The sequence below is a fragment of the Ascidia mentula genome, chromosome 3 (genome assembly GCF_947561715.1).
Source record: "Ascidia mentula chromosome 3, kaAscMent1.1, whole genome shotgun sequence".
NCBI lineage: Eukaryota > Metazoa > Chordata > Ascidiacea > Phlebobranchia > Ascidiidae > Ascidia > Ascidia mentula.
Window position 1 is genome coordinate 1,057,557 of NC_138568.1, and position 24,546 is coordinate 1,082,102.

The following is a 24,546-nucleotide window of genomic DNA, read 5'->3' on the forward strand; positions in this document are numbered from 1 at the left end:
GAAAGCAGCAGATCATGACGTAATGAATGTTTTACGTCTGTCTCTGTGCTTTTTGTCGGTGCCAAATTTTAACGCTTTGTTTGTCGTGTTTGTGCAAGACATCAGTATAGTGATTAGGTGAATTATTCCAGCAAATAAAATTGAGTGCAATAGACGAGTTTACAGTCACTTTAAATATGTGCCGCGGTTAGCTTCGCAAAATTTACTTAATCGGATTGTTTGGTAAAAGTAAGCCGACTTGTCCCGGAACGATTCCGGTAAGAATCCAGCTATGTGTGCCCCTAAATAGTTTAACAATTAGTCTTCTATCAAAACAGTGCACCAGCAAGTACTATAGACATAGACCAGAGACTGCCAAGGCGCATTGAAGAAATTAACCCTAATGTTAGATATTAAATGTTAGTTTTTGTAAAGTAAATACTCGAAAGCTTGGAATATTTTGTCGTATGCGTCCACGTCTGCCTACAGCCTTCCTTTGAAAATTCCCCCGTTGCGAACACAACTTATACTGTTGAAGGTAGGATTTTGTTTGCAAAAGTTTCTACTGCTGTTTCTTCTATATTTCTGTCGTCATCAGTTAAAGTAACGTGTAAATTGTTTCAACAGTGTCTGGTAAGTTCAAACAAAATAAACTTGGACCTTACTCAGGTTTATAGGTCAGGTGACGTCAAATCGAACCACATGCTCTTTGCCCGTGCATGTACAAAATATTATTTTTAGGGCTAGTGTGATTCCAACGTGAAAGTTCGGTATTACGTATAAACTAGAAGTTTTTAATTTGAATATTATAATCAAATCAACGCAATGGTAATTAAGCCAAGAGTGTCGTCGTGCTCAGAATTCGCTGCGCAATTACAGTTTCGTGCATTCTAATGACAAAATACGATGACAGCAAACATCATTGTTTAAATATAGCTTAAAACCACATCGCATGTAGGATATGTATTCTGTATTCGGATTGGTCGTCAATATATTTGGATTTGGCTGTATATTCAAATATATTAATATTTGAATCCGGCACATGTCTTTAACTTTTTGGATCTATCAATACGGATCAAAGGAAACGTTCCATGGACCGAGTTGGCGTTGGCGTTGGCGTTTGCGTTTTTATGGGTTTTGCTTTGGCAAGTACAGCCAGGTGGCTATCCCACGTCACATGCAACCCGTCACCTACCTGTGCAAATTGCTGTGTGGCATACTGTGTCTCCGTGAGGAAATCACCTTTACATGGGCGCCCGACTTAATAACCCTTCATGGTTTTATCGGTGCCCATTTTATTTCTGATGTGTATTGTTCATCTGTGTAGTTGTTTGCGCAAAATATACATTATTGATTGATTAAAAATTTTGTCGAAGGAAGTACAATGCTGCCTGCATATAGTTTAACGTACATGGACATGTAAAGCAAAACCGGTTTACAGTCTTGTTTCGAATTTCTTGGAAAATTGTAGGAAAGTTACGTAGGTGCTACCGCTACGTCAATTCCACAACGAATTAGTTAAAAATTGGACGTACAATAAAATCCCGATGGTATTGTACACTTTATTATTTATTGTTCGCTTGATCAGGAAGTTATTACGGCCCCGTCGAGCACACAGCTGCGTTGTTGTTGTTGTTGCTATGCATCACCTTCAACTGAAACCAATGTTTTTATATTCCTAGAACCGACTTGCACAGGCTGATTCCTGTAGACACTTTCTGACGTTTTCTCTATTATATTACCAATGTTTTTGCTGATAAAGCCGGTTACATACATGATACGATTACATCGGTATAGTAGGGTTGGTCAACAACCAGAGGTAAATATTGTCCTTATAGCAAGTTGTAAAGCAGTAAGGACATTCCTAAACTCGTTATAATGTGGTAAACTTGCCATACAGTTATACAAATATTAAAGGAAGTACGTACAAAATTGCTCAAGTTGCAACACTGTGGAGATATCGAAAATATGAAACTTTCATTAAAACCGTGGCCGGCAAACCTTTACGTATTTACGAAAGCGCTCCTCAAGTCTCATCATTGACGTAATTCAGGTAGATATGTTCCCAAATGCAAGTATTTGGTGGTATAATTATATTGAAGTTAAGGACAAATGCACTTTTCTTAAATTGATCCTGCTTACGAGTTAAGGCCCGTTTACACTACAGACGATTCCGTGTTTGTTTTATTGTGCGCGCGTGCTGAGTTGTGCTGGGATGGGATGTGCTGGTCTGTGCTAGGATGTGCTCGCTTTTGCTCGACGAGCATAAATTCGGGCACAGTTGGGCACATTTCGGCACACATTGATGCGAAAGTGCAGCGCGACTGCCTAAAAATGTAGGACGTATATTATTTTAGTTGTAGTTGTGTGATGTGACCGCGTTTGACATGTGAGCGATTGTTTTGAGCGTATGAAATGGTGCCGTAGCTGCATTACAAAGCGGTATGTGGAATGGCGTCTCAGCGGGATGCTGCTGTGGAAAACCATTGTCCTGGTTCAATTATACCATCTTTGTTTTCATAATCTGTGGTGTTTGGTTCAATAAACTGTAGTGTTACCTTGCGTCGTAAAAAAATATGTAAAACAGTACATGTCTTAACTATGTAAAACAGTACATGCCCTTTTGTTCATAAATATCTACAGCCAATAGAAACAACTTCAATTTGTACTTATAATATCGCTGGCGAGGCAGAGAAATGCAAGGCAAGAGTGACATCCCTAAAAAATTATCAACGTAACTTGTCACTTGCACTTGTCGTGCTCGATTATTCCAGTAGTGTAAACACCGTGTGTGCCAGACTGTGCTGTGCCGTGCCAAACTGTGTTCGTGTGTAAACGGGCCTTTACCGACACGATATACATGTGCCGATGCTGCCACCAAGCGATTTAATAAGGTCACAAAGTGAAGGTGTAAATGTAAAAAACTGGAAGGTAATTCTAAAGGCACAAATTCCAACAAAATTAAAATCAAAAACCTTATTTCCTTCAACAATCGGCTTTAAATGAAGTAAAATGTATTTTCCCGGCACAAGAATAAATTGGTTTTGTTTTTGGCATGCGCTGTTGTACGTAAGTTCGAATACCGTAGCACCTGCACGAATTAAAACCGTTTTCCTGACAACATTACACGCCTGTGTTACGGATACGAATATTTATGCTGGGAGAATGTAAGTCATAATTTTTAAACTGAAACAAAGCCTAAAAATACAACCATGTCCATGAAACCAGAAGATTATGAAGAGTTTCAGCGACAGTTGGCTTTACAAAAAGAACTGCCTGAAGAAAGTAAGTGCGCGATTGCCAGTTGTGAAATATTGCTGTCAAGCTTTTAAATCCCCGTTGGCTGCTTTCCTTTTGTTTGTATAATCTTGTCGGAAATTGTTCAGATTAATATTTTAAAATATAACTGTCATCACTTTTTAAAACTTGACTTTCATGTGTATTTTAAAGAAAAGACGACGAAAACAGATGAAGATGGTGTTGAGTATGAATGGGATGAAGACAAAAAAGCCTGGTTTCCAAAGGTGTGCTTTTTGTCAACCATTGGACTTTTTTTTGTCATTAAGTTAACTGTTAAATGTGTTTTGTTCATGTAATTGTTGATGTAACAAGAAGTATTGAGGTATGAGTCAACCGTTAGACTTTTGAAAAAGTTTATTTTAGCCTTTTACACGCATTGTTGTCCCACTGTGCAACAGAAATGTTAATATTTCAGTTATCAGTCGATCAGATAGTAAAATACCAATCAAGTTACACCACAACTGAAGAAGAGGAAGCAAGCAAAGGTGATGACACCACAAAGTCTGCTACACCTGCTTCCTACATGGACCCTATGACCAAGACCAAGTATATATGGGACTCTAACTCAAATTCTTGGACCCCAGAAGTGTGTAACTATGCAGACAATTTTAAGTACACAGACCCACAAAGTGGATTTGTTTACAAATGGGATGCAGCTGCAAAATGCTGGCAATCCGATGGACAAATCATACAAGATAGTGGAAGTAGTGATGGCAAAGGTGGGTTATAAATAACTAATTTGAACTGTTGCTATGTGTTGAATAGTGAAATATGTATATATTCAATTATGGGAGCAGTTTTTTTTAATGTTTTACATGAATTAAAAAGGACTTTTTTCAAATAAACTTTTTATTGGGACTTTTTCACAGGGACTGCATATGTTCACCCTGAGTCCGGAGTGAAGTATTTGTGGAACGTAGAGGAACAAGTTTGGAAATCAGATGATGGAGAAGTCCTACTTCCTTCAACTGAATGGAGTAACCAACAATCGTAAGTTTACATTCACTGCTCATGGAGCCTCAGAGTATTTGTAGTGGGATACTCAAAAGTCTGGTCTTTATATCCATTGTATTTTGTCCCGACACATGTATTTGCACATATATGAAAACATGTATTTCTATGGGTAAAATCTGTTTTATATGAGACAAATATATTTTGCTACAAAGCATCGTGATGTATATTGTATATTTATGTTCATTTTGTGTAAGAATCATTGCTGGGGGGAAATACTGCAACTAAGTATAACAGTGAAAATGTACAGTTGTGATTTTGTGTAGATATACAGACCCTACATCAGGAAAACACTTTGTATGGGACAATGAAACGCAAGCATGGAAGGAAAGTAATGAAAAAAGTGAAGGAAAACAGAAAAAGAAAACAAAACCTGCTCAAAAAAGAGGAGCGTCGAAACCTGGTATGTCACGATCAACATAACTACCATCAACATGCATGATAGTTTACTTTATAATGGTCATTATCTCATTATAATTATATAAGTAACATGTGAATGTATTTTGCAGAATGGTTTGAAGTTGAGAAGGCCAAAAACACCAGTGTCTATGTTACAGGTATGACAGTTATGAAGTCACATAAAAAACATTACCATGTCCAAGTTTTATGTAGGATTTCTGTTTCTTCTGTCAGTGATGACAATAAATAACAGATAACAAACACTGGGTTTATTTAACCATTGTTTCACTTGGATGGGGATGTTATTTTAAAACCACATGCTGTTTTGTTGATCATTTTTATCATAATTTGGTTAGTTTTAAAATCGAATATAAAAACTATGGTACAGTAATATAATTTAATTTCTAAACTTTAAATTGTTGCACTTACTTTTTACTAATGTTCATTTTTCTAGGTCTTCCACCAGATTTCACACATGATGAGTTTGTTGCCCTCATGGGAAAATGTGGAATTATTACTCCAAATCCAATAACTGGGCAGCCAAAGTTAAAACTCTATTTGGACAGGATCGGTAACCCTAAGGGAGATGGGTTATGTTCCTACTTAAAGGTAACATAAAAAAAATCAAGGTTTTTGTTGTTATCATTTAACGTTTGTCACAAACAATGGAACAATTAGGTTTTTAAAAAAAAAACTTATTACAACATGATAATCTTTTTTGAAACCTTAATAATAACAACATTTTAGAACCTCAATTTTTTAAACTTGGTTCTTTTTAGTTTTTCCAAAATCAAGTTATATTTTTACAGTTAACTATGTCCCTTTTTTTTCAGAAAGAGTCGGTTGATTTAGCGATGCAGCTTTTGGATGGGACGGAAGTACGACGAGGACACAAACTCCACATAGAAGCTGCAGAGTTTCAGCTAAAGGGGGATTTTGACATTTCAAAGAAACCAAAGATGTTGAGCAAAAAAGAGAAACGGAAAATGCACAAAGAACAAGAGAAGTAAAATCAACACAAGCTGTTTTGAATAAGCGTAAAATATAAAAAATATACTTAGTGTGGTTGGTCTAACCCAGACATGTGGAAAATTGTGGCCAAATCTTGCCCATTGGGTCTTTCTATCTGGCCTCCAGGGTTATAAATTTGTGTTGCTTAGAAGCAATCTGAAAGCAATTAATTTTTCAAATCTGAAAACGCTTCAATGTAATTTCAGTCCATTGGTTATTGTAAAAAGTTCAGTTCATGAACTGTAGTGCAAAATACCTCATTCACTTCATACTTGAATGAACCACTGTTCGTCAGTCAAATTTATTTCAATTTTTGGCCTGTGGATCTAAAAGTTTTGCCCCTACTCTGTCTTCATGCAGGAATAATGTTGTGTTGGGTGCTGCAGGTTATTGGATTGGAGATTGAACCGCACAGAAGACAAAGTGTCAAAAACCGATCGAGTCGTCATTCTGAAAAACATGTTTGAAACGAGCGAATTCGAGGTTGGTAAATTTTAAATTCTGTAACCGCACGTGGGCGCCAGAAAGTCATAATGAAATATTTTGGACAAATTCAACATTGCTCGGCAAAACGTGATGTTTTGTTTCTGAATCACAATCTGACTGTTTTAGACTGCTATTGTTTTTAATAAGGGCCTTCGTGCCACGCCTGTCACATAACACAACTGCATGCCACACTGGCGGTGGCACATGTCATTCCCGGTCTTGTTATAGCGCCAAGTTAACCGACCAAATCAACACAAATCATGAAAGTAGAAAATCCTTCCGGAAGGCGGCCAGCTAAATTCTTTGATCAAACTCAGGCAATCCCGTGTGTTTCCTTCACTGGTTCGGTGCAGGACGATGTTTTAAAACACTCCACTCGTCCACCCGCGTACTTTAAACAGGATTTCAACCTTTTGGGGGCAGAATGAAAAATTTGGCCGCGCAAAACGTTTTACGTTTTCTTAAAAACGTTTAAAATTATTCAGAGGTTTTTGTCTGTAATGTTAAACAAAGTAACTGACCTTGCAGTCTGCGCAGCAAACAAAAACCAACCATGCTGCGAGTAGATAGTAAAACCAAATACATAGGTTAACAATAATAAATTAAATAATGTTGCCATACTTATTGCGAGCAATCGTCCACCTATGATTTTAAACTTTTCAGAAAATGTTTTGCTGCAATTGTTAATATTTTTCTTGCAGGAGGATCCTGTGCTTATAACAGACATTCGCGACGATTTGAGAAAAGAATGCGAAAGGTTTGGTGACGTCAAGAAGGTCATCGTGTTCGACGTAAGCACGACTTCAAAATTTGCTGTAAAATCTCCCTCTGTATTCATACTGTAGAAATCGCCTGATGTTGCCAATCGGTAGCAGTTAGTAAACTAATTGCAAAACTAAGAGAAATGTGTGCGAAAGGGATGCGTCGGATCGAATATTTACAAAGCAAATCCTTCATTCAATGAATAATTATAAATTTTTTTTAAATAAATTTGTTGAGCAGAACAAGTGTTTTTAGGTCTTACTAATGACGTCATTAAATAATCTTATCATGTCAACAAATATTCGGATTCGGTCAAATATTGACTTAAGATACTCGGATTGAGCTAAACATTTCTTTTTCATTGAACCTTCTCTGTCTCCAAATGTCGATACCTAATTTTAGTGTTGTATCCCCGTGGTAGAGTCGCACAACACAAAATATATCAAGATAGGTTACGTCATAACGGCGTTAGGAATACGATACAAACCCAAGCCTTTCGGTGTATCTTTATCCTCATGAGCACTAACCATTATTTAAATTTACGTCAATTTTTTTCCATGAAGTAGGACCTGACCGTCGCCATCGCCACCTCCTATGACGTCATAGTGGTTCTGATCATATCAGCGATAACAGAAACACTTTGCAACCCCGGCTTCTGTTCGTTAGCAAGGGCATGAAATTGTTGGAATTTAAAAACCTGTGGCCGCCATTGTTCCCATGCAATCTGATACCCTCGTTGGACGCGCATTTTTAACCCTGCGGTCGGGACTCTGTGCTTGATCTTACGAGAAAGCTTTCCGAGCTTTGTTTGTTGTTTTCCGATAAAGGTTACCGTTTCCTTTGCATCTCCGATTTTGCCATTACATCATCGAATTCTGAAAGGGTTTTAGAGCTTAACCAGTCTTCCTAAAGATTTGTGGAAATTCGGAAAAACTTAAATATGCTTCTTCTGTCTGTGGAGAACGTAATTTTGTTTTTTCTCAATATTCTAAATTCTCATTTTTGGCAAAAACCTACAAGAAGTGTCATTTTGACTAAGTTTTTAGTTTGATTCCCTTTTTATTCTGTTTTTAAACTTAGCAAATTGACTATTAAAGTTTATCTGACACCGTACAAGTCACAACCAATAGATTTGTCGCGTAGTGCATTGAGGTTAACCAAGAACCCGCACCCCGAATTCCCGACTCTCTGAAACAACGGAAATACCGAACCCTCGTTCTGGGATCGCGAAACAGGGCTGAGCTTGTAATTCTGGACGTTTCGGTGGCAACAAAGGCACTTTGAAGTCTCGTTTTCCAACATTGGCAATTTTTTTCTATTTGCCCAGGTCGCGGGTTAGATTTTCCGGCTTTGGTTTGAAATTCTGTCCAATGTTGTTAATTCCGCAGTGACAATTCGACTGCGTTATTTAGGTGAATTACCTCATTACATTTTTGCTGTAAACTCGTAAAACCGCAAACCAAAATATTATAATGACACATTTAAAAGGTATATCCTGATGAAGGTTGTTGTATAACAGCCGTAAACCGAAACGTTGAAATGGAGCAAAGTATAACCCGAAGCGTCATTCTGTATTATATAGTAAAATTTTTCTTCAATCTTTTTCAATTCATTTCCCTAAATTGCACAAATCTATGGTAAAATGTCCCAATGTCAACTTGCCCTGTTGGACCAGGCTGGCTCAGAAAATCTCCATTTCTTAAGATTCATATGTATTCCTACGCACAGGTGTGTTGTGTCGGGAAGTGTTTGGTTACCCAGTGACGTAAGATTGTCCAGCGTGTGTGGTCGGACCGCACTTAGAATCAAGTTACCCAGCATAATTCCAACACGGTCTTGAACCCTATGGCATTGTTCTGCACCCAAAAAAACACAAAAGTTGTGCTGTTGTTGGACAAACCAGCGAAACAGAAATATGTGTTAGCTGTTCGTTGACAATTCTGTAATTTTGAACGCATCTCGCAGGCCCGATTCGGTCCGATATGGTCCGTTATTGGCCGGCGTCATGTTAGTATTGCGCTTGTGTTGGGTTTAACATCCCAACACACTGTTACCCTTGAAAATCAGTTATCACGCTCCAGATTGTCATGTTGTCAGACCTTGTTCCCCCGGTATATCATAACATACGTTTGATGCATTTAAACTTGACAAATAAACAATGCAACTTGCGCCGTAGGATGTTTTTATGTGCTCACAAACTCTCCACTGAACGCAGAACAAGTAATTTGGTCGAGAAGATTATCAGATTTCATCGTAGGAATGGGCGAACGATTTAAGTTTGCTTGCATTTCCTGCTTTAACGCGTGCTTAAGGCCTTGTGGTGTCGGATTCTTGTTAGCGCACGATCAAATGCGGTCCAACCACGAAAACATGAAACGTATTTTTGCATATTTTAAATTTATTGGAGAATTTTTGTCACCTGGTGTTTTGATTATTTTTATTGGAAATTGTTTTTCAAGATTATACGTTCTAACAAAAAAACCCAGGGGTGAAAATATTCTCCACTAATAACAAACAAATTAGCTCAAAAGCACGCACGAGCAGAATTGCTTGATTCAATTCAAACAGCACCGAATCAAGTGCAGCGAAACGCTCTTTAAGTGGTCTAGAAGCTAATCCCAAGTTGTAAAGGGATTTTGTGCCTTCCGCGCCCTGTTAAGCAATTACTGTTGTCAGTAAACTATGCGCTGCGCATTCTTCTGCTAGTGGATTATTGGAAGGGGGGTTGATGTCTGCCGCCCACACCCTTCGCGTTTCCACCTTCAACCCTTCTTCATGTTGCGAATCGTATGTTTGAACATTGCTTAAACCAGTAATTCCCAACCTTTTTGTGGTTGCGTACAACTTGGAGGTAAAACTATTTCGACGCGTACCACCTAGTTGAGTGTTACAAAGTAACCCAGGGGATGAAGTAACGAACATTTTGAGATCACTTACGATTTTTTAAATTCAAATTATATCTGCAAATTACGGAAAGGTGCTCGCGTACCACCGGTTAGGAGACCTTGGTATAAACTGATCAAAGACAGTTTGACCGCCATTTAAAAAAAAGCACCAATGTCTGTAAGAACCTGTGGCCGTTATTTGACACATTATTATCTTGTAAGGTTTGCTTCAAGTTTAATGTTTGTATTAAACAATCAAGGAAATACTCAACCTCTTTTTTGCTCTTTAGCGCCACCCCGACGGCGTATGTTCAGTCGCGTTTAAAGAAGTGGATGCTGCCCTCAAGTGTCAGAAGGCGTTGCACGGGCGCTGGTTCGCGGGGAAAAGTGTCGAAGCTCAAATATGGGACGGAGTCACGAATTATCAGGTGGGAAAATTTACAATTTAAGTTGATAATATATTGATGAATGTTGAATTTGAATAAGTACATTTACGTATCTATACCGAAGTAAGCGCAGAAAAATCAGATTTGACAAAATTTAATGTCAACATAATACGAGAGTATTTTACTGGGTTCAAAAAAAAGTCAAGTGAATTGCGCGACATTGGCTGACATAAGATGAGTTTTTTGCGAATAAATGCGATGTCAATTTTGTAATTTGTTTCCAACCGAACTCATTTGACCCAGATGGAAGAAACCGACAAAGAAAGAGAAATAAGGTTGAAGAAATGGGAGGAGTACCTTGACGGCGAAGATGGCGAGAGTTCGGATAAAAAAGGCACGGAGGAAGAGAATGCGAAAGAAAAAGGCACGCCGGAAATGGAAGGTGTCACGGAAGGAATTGATGACGTCAAGGGCAATTCCGAAGATGCGAAAGTCGTTGGAAATATTGAAGCAACAACAGCTGATAGCAAAGACTGAAAGACTATCGGTGTTTCGCTTTGTTGTCAAAACGAATGTTCCATTTTTTTTGTGACTGATTCCTGAAGCGAAATTTAGTTAAAAGAGGTGAAGATATGAAAAAATAAAAGCGGGTATTTGTATGACACGTGTGTTTCTGGCAACAAACCGTTTAACCGCAATCCTTCCATAAAAATAAACCATTGGTTCTGCCGAAGTGTACATATTAACTTTGAAACACGCTGAATGACCTCCACGATACTATTTGCAATGCAATGACGCCAGTTAACTGTAATTGGGTCTCGAACAGTAAAATGCCAACAATAATCATATACAGAATGATACACGCAACGGATGTGAAATTGAGGCCCGTTGTGTCTTGGAAGTGAGAGAAAATAGGTTGTCTATCACCAAGTAATCGGCAAATTCCATAAAAAAATTCAATTTCGTTGTCAATTAATAATACGATGTAGGATAAACGCCATGTATTTTTAAAAGTACAACCTTGTGCACAAATGTTCATTTTGTATTCCAATATAAAAGGAGTAACAAATCTGCTTGTAACTCCCAAAAATTCTGGGAGTAGTGTATTCTGCTTTCTACGTAAACCAGTTCGTTTATCACTTTGACATTCTCATGGGCGAAGGTAGTTTGACACGTATATTGGTTCGCCTCAAAACCTGAGACTGATGTTCAAGAGGCGTTGCTATCACTTGTCGCTCAATTGATATTTGCAAATCATCAGTACGGATGGTGCTACGGAGCCATGACTGTCTGGCGCGGGGCCCTAGAGGAAACGGGGGTCACGCCGGAGGCCGGATACAGTTACACTTTTTTAGCGGCGCCACGAACCTCCAAAGCCGGCAGCTTATCAGTCCACACCCCGGGGTCGTCTTCATTAAACGTCTTCGGTGAACCGTGCACCATACCCGGCTCCCGCTCGTGCGTCGTGCGTGCCTCGACCCGAGGTTATGCGTCTTTGATGTTTAATCTCGCGTTAAAGGATCCAAGTCCCGAAAAACCGTACCGAACATTTTGCTCGCGTGGCACGGGCTCCTACGGATCCTTTTCCCCACAAGAATGACCTCTAAATGTTACCCAGGTCAAATCGCTCGTGTTTTAGCCATCACAAAAACGCGCGGCTTTCAGATGCGACACAAACTTAACACTCAACAAGTAAGTTGAATCCAGACAGCTCCAGGGGTCAGAGGCCAAAACCGACTCAGATCCAACATTGCACTGCCTTGGTTTCGTGACCTTGAAAATCATTAATCCGACTCGGTTGAAAAACTGTACAGAAACCTTCTGACACTGCTTTGTTGAAATATCGCGCTTCGTCTGGCCACATTTTTAAACTTCAGGGCATATTTTCAAAGTTAAATTCGATCTTCAAAACAGTTGCACGGGTAAACATTATGATTCAACATGCAGTGTTCATTTTGACAGTGTTTGGTCATCGTTAATCGCAGCAAAACCCATTTCTTTTTTGTGCACATTTTGAATAAACTCCGCAAAAACCAGAGCTTCCACTCTGGATGGGAACACATAAAAAACAATTTACAAAAATGCAACACACGCGCATTCCGTAGAAACCCCTAAACCGCAACCATTTCAATAATTGGGTTTCTAAGTGTTTCGTGAAACCGGAGACCGCTGATATTCACGGTTTAAATTTCCACCTACAACTTTGCGGCCACATTATCTGTTTGTCCCAAGATCTCGCGCCTTTTCGGGACTGCTTCCACAGGCTACACACAAGTTCCCCAAACATCTCTGATTTCGATTGTTTTGAGCTGTCCACGCCGCCTACTTGACATTTTAACCGCCCGAAACACCTTTCAAACAGTTCGGCATCCGTCATAATGGCCTTCGGTGACGAAACAATGGACGGCTCTTAATTGTCGAACAGTGTCTTTATTTGCCCTGTGCGAGCTGACAAACGTCCAGACGTTGGCATTTTGACCCCATCGGGATTTGAGCGACAGATTGATTGAGTTGCGAATGCGTTTTCAAGCAGCCGTTTGACAAGCAGAATGGGTTGTACGCTTTGATACAGCACCATGGTGAGGATTAAAGGTGACGTGACATTCTTGAATATGCAGGAGCACCACCGCAATGCTTAATTGCCATGTAGTGATCTTGTATATACAACTTTTAACTGTGGCTGTCAACTACATGTCACTAAATTTTAATGATTAGCTCAAATAAGTCCAATACAACGAAAAAAGTTGTAGCGAATGATCTATAAAACATCATTGCGTCAGGAAAATAAGACATTCCTACAGTTTACCAAACAAAGCAGCGTAACGTCCTATTTTTTGACATGCTACGCAGAGACTCCAATTCAGGGAACGGACGGAATTGCAAATCAAACCTAGTTACTGGGTTTCTGCCTCTCGAGGTGACAAGCCTTCCTCGCTAATGAAGACGGACGAAGCGAAACTTGTCACAATCTTTCAATAGCGGCCACAGCTTGAAGGTAACCATCTCAAATAGCTGTCTTCTGTCTGTCGTTAACTGACTTTTTGTGTATAAAAAGACGTGTAAAACTTAGCGCCAAAGCAGCAGTGTTTCCTTTGCATCATTTCGTGAGACGAAGTGGTAGATGATAAAACGTCTAACATACAATAACTTATTGAAATTTCTGTTGCAAAAGTAACTGCAACATTCAATGTATAATTGTTAGACGGAGTTAAATGATTTATCATCCCAATAATGAATACCACTTTCAAAAACACAACAGAGATGATTTTCATCCAAATCACAGTAAAGTACAAAAGTAGGTATCCTGAAAACTTTATTTTGACATGTTTTTGTCACCATGAAAACTCACAAATTTAAGGTTGTTTGTGTTTTTTGCGCTGTTAACCAAAGCACTCATTTCGGCGACACCAGGCGTGAATAAATCCGACGGCAGCCAGAATCACAACCTAGTGATGTGAAAGGCCCTGACCAACATAAATATCAACAACGTCAACTTTCCTTAGACAGGATGACAAATGGAAAAATTTTACAATGTAGTAAATCCTACATCCACCACTTAAAGCAGTGTAAATGTGAGTTAAATATCGAGCGTCCGTGTTTAAAACACTTAGATGCGTATATGACCTTTGTGATTGATTTCAGGTAATTCACAATTTATTTTCAACGCGTTGCGAAACAGCTGAAATTAAGATTTCCATCTGTTTCAATTGTTAGAGGTGTTAACCAGAGCAACAAAATAAACTGGTGCGTTAACGAACTACACAATACAATTGTACCCTCTCGCTGGAGCAGCGCACACTTCCTGAGATAAACATATTTCCACTTCCAAATACTTGACATAAACATCAATTTCGGTGCGGAGCGACAATCCTGCTTGGCCAGCCTCGACCTATCTGCCCTCAGCTGTCAGACAGACTTGTGTCTAACAGCTGGAAGCCTAAACGTGGCCCAGAGGTCGAAGTTGGGTTACACCTGTGGTGTTTCCACTACAGTTAACATATCTTCTCACACCTTCAGCGACAACCAAAGGCCACTAGGTTGTGTTTCAGCCACATGCACATGGATGTGTGCTGTAAACAGCCTTAACTTGCTGTGCGATTCGCGAGGTCACATTTTCGCCCAACAAAGATGTCTCTTCGCGTTGTGGGAATTGCGCAGCAATACGACAGCAGCTGCTGTACATGTTGTTTGCTCATGCACTATGGTTGGTCTTGGGGTGACCCAAACACCAGATACCCAAGCCCCAACACCCAAGGTGGTCCCAAATTTAAGCGATACAATTTTGATTGTTGGTTTTGTGACATTTCAGACAAAACTGGACCAATTCAACTTCTACCTGTCAAACCGAATCGGTGACTGTTTTAATTGCGATGACGTTTTCTTTAGTTAAACGTGTTTAAATTAATTTCCTACCATGTGTAAATGTTTAAAGAAGGTCTTCCTTGGTTGTAACAAGTTTCCAAAACGAAATTGCATGACATTAATCCTTTTTTGTGCCATTTATAATCCCAGGTTTGAACCCGGGATGTCCTGGGCACGAATCCCAATCAGGTTTTCTTCTTGGTAAAGCGTCTCACACCCCCGCCCGTGGCGCCACAATTAAATCTTTGACTGCAGCAAAACTCCACCAAGCCCTTCAGGCAAATGTCATATCTCTTTAAGCCGGGAAAGCCCAACCCCACCAGTAGAATTGGGTCAAAATATCATCTTTTCGCTACTACGCCAACACGGAAAGGGTGTCAACGTTTTAAACTACTGAGACCACACCTTGAATTTCGTCCCCGAAATATAGGTGAAGTTGTTTTAACTGCAAAACCGTCGACTTTGTAACCTGATCCTTTTGGTGGTTCGTTTTGTGTTTAAATAGTTGCCAATATCAAAGCACAGACATATGAGTAATGTGTGTTGTTTTTAAAGTATTTGTCATGCATGAAATTTAGGCTAGGCAGGACGGACATGTTGCAATTACCTACGATGTAGCGTCAACGCAAGTAGGACCCATATGTTGACCCAAAACTTCACACATAATATTTTTTTGTATAATTTTCTTTAATTGTTGAACGACATGACGTTAAAAAAACGTTTTTTATTTCAAGTACACCGTTCCGTTTTGCGAACATACAACGGAAACCATTCAGTAAGCGCAGAGTCCTATTTCATTTGTCGTTTCGAGAAACTCGGACAAAATCACTTAGCAGCCCGATGAACGGTTTGACGTGTTGTTCGTGCCGTCCACGTTAAGTGTTGAAAGCTCAGAAAAATAACCGGCTTGGCCAAGCTATCCACGCTCCACGCGCCCAGTACAATTACAGCGCACTGCGAAATGCTGTCCTTAGCCTTGCAGTAACTCTTTGTTTATTACGGTAAACGGTTTCTTCGGTAACAATACAAGCAAGTAATCATGAAACGGTTATAAAACCACTTCAAACTTACAACATGCAATTTATGTGTATTTTTGACATTTAATTGTGAAAGCAGATTTTTGTGTTTTGGAAATATGTCGTTCAGACATCGCTAGACAATGCCAAATCGAAGACCAGATGATTCACATTCAAGGAGGTCATCACAAGAAATATGTTACTAATAGGAGAACTTTAAAAAGGTGCCTTCAAAGCTGTGTCCTTTGGCACGCATCCATCATTCAATGCAATTCACGCAGAGATTTCAGGCAACACCCAAAAATCACGCAACATAATATACAAAAGCCATCCTCTTTAAACAAAACCTTTCAAATTTACGATAGCAAACCCACAAGATCAAAATACTTCCAACAAGACAAGTCTATTACAAGATTCAATCGGGGGTTTTATGACGCAACAAAACGTTTTTCTTTGTATCGTCACAAAGCGTTACATGCTTGACGAGTTGGCTGAAGGTTAAATCGTTGCAAACGCGCACGGAACGCCATTCAATCAAATTGAAAACCATTCTTTTCCACCGGTGTGGACAATACCATCCTTGCCACACCTCGCTAAGAATTCCGTTTCGTGCGATTAGAAATGAAACGGCAAACCGAAAATAATTTTTCGCATGTTTTAGGGATTATTCGAGCCTGTAGCGGTCTTTCAAAGGCACAGCTAAATATTACTCGTAACTACTCAAAGCACATAAAAAAACAACAACATATAATATAAAATAATTATAAGCAAGTGGCATTTTCAGTAGATTAAACATTTAATCTTGATTCTACACGTGTAGGACATTATGTCAATGGAATATATTTACAAAAATGTCAAAAGAATCTTTCTTACATATTTTTAATTTTATCCACACAGCAAAAATCCACAAGAGTTTTCTTTTGTGACCAAAACTGCAAACAGGTTTAAGGCGCATGCAGGATTGAAAGACAAAATGTATCAAACAGCTTAGTAACATCCCCACACATTTTACACCGGCAACTTTTTTTTGTCGGCTTCTTAAATACAATCGGCCGCCACCACTTGTCGTTTATTCGCGGTGAGCAGTCTGGCGGTTGGTGGCAGGACGCAGTAAATTATTTAGCAAAAAGAAAATGGCGTGATTTTTGTGTGGTTGCAGTGTTTGGCCAACACAAGTGCGGAAAATACGTAATTTGTCTTATTTTATGTGGCAGTGTTAAAGTTTTTTCGTTGGTGCAGTTTTGAATATTTTTTCTACGGTATAACTTTTAGTGGAGTTTATTTTATGTCTTTGTTCGTTAAACTAGTCTTCTTTGTAAATCAATGGATTTATACATTATATATTTAGAGAGAACATACAGAGTTTGCATCCACATTTGCAACAAATTTATTTTTAAAATAGTAGAAAAATAACAAAATAACAAAATGCGAAGACAAAAATCTAACATCGAAGTACTTTTCTAAGAAAAAATCACGCACTTTATATCGTGTAATGCCGTGATCAGCTAACGATATTCCGGGATCAGCAGTTTTTACAAACTTTCAAGTCTGTGAGCAATCACAACGCGATAATCGCGCTAGCGCCAATTCAACGTATTCGATATCGCGTTCGACCACTATTTAAATTCCACACTAGTGAATCACGTGAACGCCGAAATTCGATTCTTTGTCGAGTAAACGGCGTAAAACAAACACAACTGGCAACATTTGCGATGATTCTCTCGACGAATTCGTTCATTTGTTTCACCCTCAGTCGTGCGGTAACTCCTGTGGTTACCCAGGGACACTTCGGGCCCCAGACTGACGGGTTGAAACAGTCAAAGTAATGCGTCATTTCGGGTTGAACAGCACCTAAAGGTAGAAACAAGTTTACGAATCGCGTTCAGTGTTCGATATATGAGGTTTGTTGCGCTGACACTTTCCGTAAATAGATTGTAGGCCGATATGGCGGCCGTTGTTTCTCGTAACTAGTTATAAATGCGAATTAAATGTTTGATATATAGTTGATGAAAATACCTGTCTTTTTTATTTTGAAACAGTTTTACTCAGTGAAACTGGATTATATTTTATGATGTGCGTTTGAAAGGGTAAATGATCTGTGTTGCCTTTTTATGGCCATCATTTATAAAAAGTAGAGTCATTAAGGTTAAGTATTTATATAAGCGTTCGCATGGTAAGGAAGCAACAAGATGTTTTGCATGTTTTGCAGGTGCAGAGTTGAACGTGATAACAGTGCCCGTTGTGTAATGCTGATAAAGTATGAGTTGTCTTGAGGTTTTGTACCAGCCTTATGCTGCTCACCCATACCAAGGAAAGCATTCGATTTATCAAACCGAGGTAAATATGTTCGTGAAGAAAATGTAGGAAATAACAGACAGTAAAAACAATCATAAGCGTGTTGTTCGCACTAATAAACTACGTTGTATTCTTGCAGAAATCACCATACAGTCCAAAACGAAATTGTTCAACATCAAGTGAGCGTGAATTTGTTGGCGGAAAAATGTCGTTCAAAAGTCCGTCGAGTTTCGGTGAAAACCACGAGAATTCGCCCGTGTTTTTTCCACCGCCGACGACCAACTACTCTTCCACGAGCAAGAAGACGGACACAAAGGAGTCTTGTCTGTTCGCGACCGACCAAACACAGGTGTCTTCATGTCGATACGAATCTCAATCAGACGCAACCCACCCTCCCCGAACAAGTTGCTATGACGACGCGTCGTCATCATCCATATTGACTTCCAGCGGAGAAAAACTTCTCACATTCGGCAACCGATCTCATCCTGACGGCGGGAGCATCTCATCTTCCTCCTCGTCAAGCGTTTCAACGGAAGCCGATCTCGCAAAGCGGTTGAGCCCGACATCTGAATTATCGTCTTGCCGTCTTCAGTGCCGCAAAACCCCGTCGGCGCGGCGGGTGAGTGCCCGATGTGTGATGTTTACCTACTTTGACGGAAACACGAGCGACGAAGTTGACGGTCACTTCACGAGAGCTCTAAGTGACGAATCATCTTCAAGCAAAGGTAACTTACATTGGCTTCTACCGTATAACGGTTAAATGTTTAAAAACGTATCTCAAATTGCCATTTAAAATGTGAAAGGTGTTTTGTGTTATTAAGGTCCTCACACATCAGAAAGTTCTTTAAAATGAGCAAAAAAACGGTTTAATGATGTTTCAGAATTATGCTAAATGTCATGTGAATATTATAGCCATAAATTAGGGTGACCTGAGTATTTGTTTGCGTATAATAAATCATACATCATGACTTGGGTATTTTAGTTGCGCCTGCTAAAATATAGTCGCCTTTTATTACTCATTTACGGCATGCACCTGATGTGGTTTTGTCAATGTTGTGGATGTGTAGTAATTAGCAACGTTTTCCTTTAACTGTTCAACCAAAGTCAGTTTTCCTTTAAAAGCGCGCGAAGCAATTAGCGACGCACGCCGCCCTTGTGAATTAATAATGACCGAGGTGAGCAGCAAACAATCACTTAACACCGGGCGCGCTTGTAATGGATTCAAGAACTTCACTCCAAGTGCCACGAAATCCGCTCCCCTTATAAATAATTTATTAAACTACCCACGTGGTGGCGACTTAGCCGGTTGAGCCGATGTGACGGACTGTGGCTTTAGAGAAGTAACTCACTACACAGAAAAGATTATCTTTTCGTGACTTGTTGCAATAAAAGGTCTGAATAAATCAAAATGAGCGCCGGGACGTTCTTAAATCACCAAGCTCTTTAGGGCAAGTGTTGAAAAAAAATGTTGTATAAAGTTTTGTTACGAAGTAGTGATAGTATACAAATAGAGACCTGTTAATGACCCTGGGAACCTCCAGATTAAATCATTTTTTTAATGGAGAATCACAGTGGAAGGCGATAAAAAAATCAGTGGCTCTCCGTTAATGCATTACTATTTTTGTCATTTATACAAAGCGCGTTTTTTGCAGAAGGAGCTTCTCCGATGATAAAAAGAAATTTTCCTCCCAGTTTCTGGAACTCGGAATATCGGCGCCCGCCCTCGAACCGACGATTTCCGATCGCTTTCAACGCTGGCGGCGCACTTTCCTCCCTCATTCCTGGATCCCGACCGCATCCCAACCCATTCAGTCACACAACAAACCCCGCATTTCTCGCGTTGGATCGCTTGGCACCCAACTTCGACCCCTACTCTTCATCTTGCAATTTCACGGGGTTTCAAAACCCCCTCCAGCACGCGGGGATCGGCGACCCATGGAACGCCTACGCGTCAATTTCGGGCCATTCTTCCTACACACATAGAGCGCTCAACGCCGTCGCCGGAGTTTCAGACTTGTACGGGCTTTCGGCTGCTGCAGTGGCGGCCGCGGCATCTCATTCGCTCGACCAGAGATATAATTCGTTGTTACTTCAGCCGTCGGCCAGTTTGCGGGCTGGGGCCACACTGGCAGCAGGGTTGTCCGCTGCGCGCTCATCCGGGGTCGGGAAGGATGCACACTTGTGGCCCGTGACCAGATATTCAGGTAATACTAAGAAACCCGGTCTTCTTTTGTTCGTCGTTGTTCTGAGCAAAATAATGTTTTAAAGTCGGTTGCTATAATTGTTGCCGTTAAAAAAAATATAACAGAAATTGCCTCTTTAACCTTGCTATGGTTCGTTGCTTAAAATATTCACAATAAACACGACCACAATTATTTTAATCATTACTGTCAAAATTTGTATGACTTTTATTTCATAATGGGTTAAGCAAAATGCTGAAGCAAGGAAATTGCGCACCAACTTTTTCCTTTAATTGTTCTTAGCGGTATTTGTTTTTCCTGAGATCTTAAACTCATCCATTGTTTGTGTAATTTTGCAGGTTTTCGATTTTGATCCAGAAGATTTCGGGTGGATTTTATGTCCTTCCACTGCCCTTGCGTTGTCCCGTCTTACACACATACAGAGATAGCATTCGATTTGCTGGTTCAAGTCTTTCATACGTCTTCAACGTCATTCCCAAATGTTTATCGTGTATTAGCGTGGAATAATACAGTATTGTTATGCTGCTGTTTACATGCGTGACGTTTTTTTTGCGGTGGCGTAGTAAGTTTATTCACCCTTGGAAAATTCAGATTAAATCATTTTTTTAATGGAGAATCACGGTGGAAGGTGATATAGGTAACAACAAACCACATTGGATGTTTGATTTTCACCAACGCCAATGGGCAAGAATCGGGGTCATAGGTTAAGTTGTGCTACGCGCGTTTTTCCGTGTAGAAAAGGATTGGTCTTGGTTGGTCAATGTCAAATATAGCAACAGTTCTGGGATGTTTTTTAATTTTTTGTAGCAAAATGGAGACAAAGACCCTGAGTATGGCATAGGTGTGACGTGGACAGTTGGGAGTTTGCGGGAACATTGCAAGCTGTTTGGTTTGCAAACCAACAAGAAAACAATGTCGGAACAGGTTGCTTTGGTCTTTTCCGCAGATATTATGGGTGTGCAGTAGAGAATTAAGTTGTTAAAATCACAAAGAAAAGCAATCTACACAAGTATTTTACGTTTTGTCTGGAAAAGAGCAACTCCTTGACCCATGTGATGACATTGCAAAGGACAATCTGCTGTGTCTAAATGAAAACGATGTCGATTTACGTGGGCAAAAATCTCCCAAATGTCAACCTATAAGCAGAGCATTTGAATACCAGGAGTCTGATTATATTAAACCTTTGAAACATATCATGGCAATATCATCAACATCAACAAAATAAAAATATTTTCAACCTCATTGCTTGTTCTACATATATACAATGATTGGCCAATTGTTTGGTTTTCTGGGCCTCCTACCAGGTGGCTTCAATAAATCACAACGTCTTACAAGCAACACCCTACAAATCTGGAAATCCCTGTCAGCCATCACAAAGTCGCCAAACAGTGGTGTGTCGCCTGCCTCTTCCATCAGAAACAAAATAAAACTGTCTTGAATTACATTTTTAGGAAATAATATATTAACTTTGTTGTAAAGAGGTTTATGAAAATGCTCGGATAGGTCAATATATTCAAGTCAATACTATGACTTTTTAGTTGCCCTGAAAGAAAGTTGGTTAATGTTGTTATGATTCTTGAAACCGATGAGCAAGAAATGCCAAATCTCAGTGCTAAATCTTGTTGCAACAGTTCAAATCAAAATCTCATCATCGAATAACAGACATATACAGATTTGTTTGCTTCTTATTGCATTGCAACTTGAACCTATCCAGTATTTCTTACCAACAGATCTCTTTTCTAGTAACTTAAAAACTGATTTCATTTTTTTGCAAAGTTTTACCAGTTCGTCAGTTGTCAGAAAGTTAAATCCACATCAGTGTTATTGCAATACATTTTGTTTCCGGTTCAAAGATATCACTTGCATCTGCAACTACCACCTGCACCCCAGATTGGAAAGTTTGCAAACTGCGCGGAGGATTTTTTTCTGTCGGTGGTGATTGCGCGGATTGTGCGCGGACTAGCGATTTTTTTGCGCGGATTGTAGTAGATTTTTTTGTTGTTTAGTGCACTGTGCCTTTAGTAACAAGCCTATTTTCCCTTTGACAAAAAACACTGGAATAATGTATTTTTAAGAACCGATTCATAATACTTTAATGTTATTAGCGTTTACTTGAATAAAATTGCACTTTTCACAGATGATTATATCCGCTTTTTGAGCGTCTGTGAGGTACAATGACTTGGCGTAGTTGCCACCGGTGGCGAAAGCTAGTCTGGAGGGTTGCGAGTTGGAATCCCGTGGTCTCAACTTTTTTTCTCCAGGAACTTATTAATGTTTAATTGGTGTTCTTCTTTCTGGCACGGAGCTACAACGCATTTAACCTAACAAAACCATTTGCCACAAACAACTGTGAAGCAAAAACAAGTGTTTCAAAACGTTTTAACTTTATTTACGCTTGATTTGTAACTTGCCAGTTGCCATCACGAAAATTTATGCAAGAAAGGGAAACTTTGGTTCCTAATTTTTTTGTCGTGTAACCACTTTAGAAGCAGCGCCATGCCTATTTTTACTCCGACGACCTTTCGATACAGGGATGAGTGCCATCCCATGTTTCTTGCTGCCTTTAACATAAAGTTTGGCCATCTCGTATAACGCCTCGTCACACTGGATTGCATGGGGCATAGAACAATCAACGATTGTTCTGTTTTTGAGAACTTCAAAACTTTTTTCCATTACTCGTAGAATGACTCGACAACTGCTTCAGTGCCTGTTTTTGCATACATAATATGAAAAACCAAGCAAAATTCCTGACCAATTTTCGCGTATAGCTCGGGGTCGATGTACCTATATGGCGCGGATAAACTTTCTTTCGTTAAATAAGGCAGCATTAAACGATCTTCCATCATCGAAAGAAACTTTGGTGAACGTTTTAGAAAAGAAGGAAAACTCAAGAAACCGAGTTGTAGAAACATCAATTTTAGAAAATGGCTCTTAGCTTGGGTCGCAATCTTCCGTCTTAATGTGATCAAACATTACGGCAAAGTGAGTTTGAAACATAGGCTAATCCCCAAACTACATCAAGTAAGGTTGACTGTAACCTCCTATATATGCGCGCAGAAAACTCGGCCCAAGAATTCAAAAACGCATGTTTTTTCAAAAAAAGATCAAATGGATTTCCAAATTTGACGAATGTGCGTAATTTCGCCATTATAAAATACAGATGGCAAATACTGCATTCACCCTTTTTTCGTTGTTCGTGATTTTCGAGAGAAGGAGAGAAAAAAATCAACGCTCAGGTCAGTGAAGCATATCCAAAGAGCCTTCAAACCGAACATTGGCACAGAACAGTTGGGGTCTTGGGGAAAAGTCATCAGTGTTGCAAGACTTGGAGCGATTTGTGCGCGGATTAATAATTTTTGCGCGGATTGCTAGTAAAATCACGAAAATTGCGCGGATTTTTGACCGATTTTGAAAATTCTGCGCGGAGGATAAATCCTCCGCGCACGACATATTTTCCAATCTGGCCTGCACCCAATACAGAACTTGGTTCAATTGTTTCCTGACATGTACTTATGTTGGGACTATTTAAAGTTGTTTGTTCACTGACACCACATAACTCAGGAATAAGGTCAGAGTTTGCAAGATCAGAACTTAAGCAGCTGTGCTTGTCAACCAGATGGTGGTTTCCTAGCTGTTATGACACTGGTTGTATGACCCATGTGTAAATTAGGAGCTAGATTTTGTGTTGTTGGCCTGTCTTTACCAAAGTGCTGTTTGGAGCAAATGCGAGTCAATTTGCATTTTTCAAAACCTTTTCTTTTAACACAATTCACCCATCAATCTACATCTTCTTTATGTTCTGATTTCGTTGGAAACGGGTGAAGTACGAATGGAAAGTCACATACGCACCGCAGCACCACAAGATTGCATTCATGAATTTCACACTGTTTAGATCTTCACTGACGCAGTTTTCTTCGATCGTTATTGCAGCCAATTACGCAACATTCGAATCCTGACATTCAGCTTAGAACCAAAGCCGCAATACAAACAAAATAAGTGATTATTTCCAAATCTTACTATCACACAGTACAGCACTTTCGTTCGCGCAGCACAACTTAACCTCTGACCTCGAGCTGACACTAGAGGCGCTGTTTTGGTGCAAATCATGTTCTACATTTTTGCGGTTTATTGTCGAGGGTAAGAGGTGCTTTTTGAAAAGAAACATGGCATGTCACTATGTTTGTGCAATGCGCAAAAAGTAAATAATGTGCCGGTGCAAGGACCTTGGAGATCACATGAAATTTTGAGCTTTGTTATAATGCTTTGGCATTTTCCGCGAAACAGAAAAATTCAACCCTGTTTATGTCTCTAAATTTGTACGTAAAATTATATTTTAAGCGAATCAGTTAATTATTGCACAAAAATGGAACGTAAATAAATGATACATAAAAAGTAAAAAGTTTTAATTTTGATGATGATTTCTATAGCCTCAATCACTCAAACACAAAGTCTT

The 24,546-nt window shown here is 39.5% G+C and overlaps 2 protein-coding genes across 3 annotated transcripts; both read left to right on the top strand.

The window, feature by feature from the left end:
• Positions 1-3,072: 3,072 nt before the first annotated feature.
• On the top strand, positions 3,073-10,878 carry LOC145894318 (uncharacterized). The gene is made up of 12 exons (XM_082982865.1): positions 3,073-3,264; positions 3,430-3,503; positions 3,695-3,998; positions 4,149-4,269; positions 4,557-4,693; positions 4,800-4,847; positions 5,144-5,298; positions 5,523-5,695; positions 6,087-6,183; positions 6,888-6,977; positions 10,124-10,261; positions 10,523-10,878. Exons 1-12 carry the CDS (start codon positions 3,192-3,194, stop codon positions 10,754-10,756), a joined length of 1,644 nt encoding a protein of 547 aa, XP_082838991.1. The 5' UTR covers positions 3,073-3,191; the 3' UTR covers positions 10,757-10,878.
• Positions 10,879-17,810: 6,932 nt separating this feature from the next.
• LOC145895105 (uncharacterized) lies at positions 17,811-20,914 on the top strand. 2 transcript variants are annotated; one of them, XM_082983861.1, is made up of 4 exons: positions 17,811-17,934; positions 18,032-18,617; positions 19,545-20,096; positions 20,432-20,914. In XM_082983861.1, the coding sequence occupies exons 1-4, from the start codon at positions 17,857-17,859 to the stop codon at positions 20,443-20,445; spliced, it is 1,230 nt and encodes a 409-aa protein (XP_082839987.1). In that variant the 5' UTR covers positions 17,811-17,856; the 3' UTR covers positions 20,446-20,914. The 2 variants fall into 2 exon arrangements, with proteins under 2 accessions (XP_082839987.1, XP_082839986.1); XM_082983860.1 differs by lacking the exon at positions 20,432-20,914 and having other exon boundaries at positions 19,545-20,208.
• Positions 20,915-24,546: the final 3,632 nt, after the last annotated feature.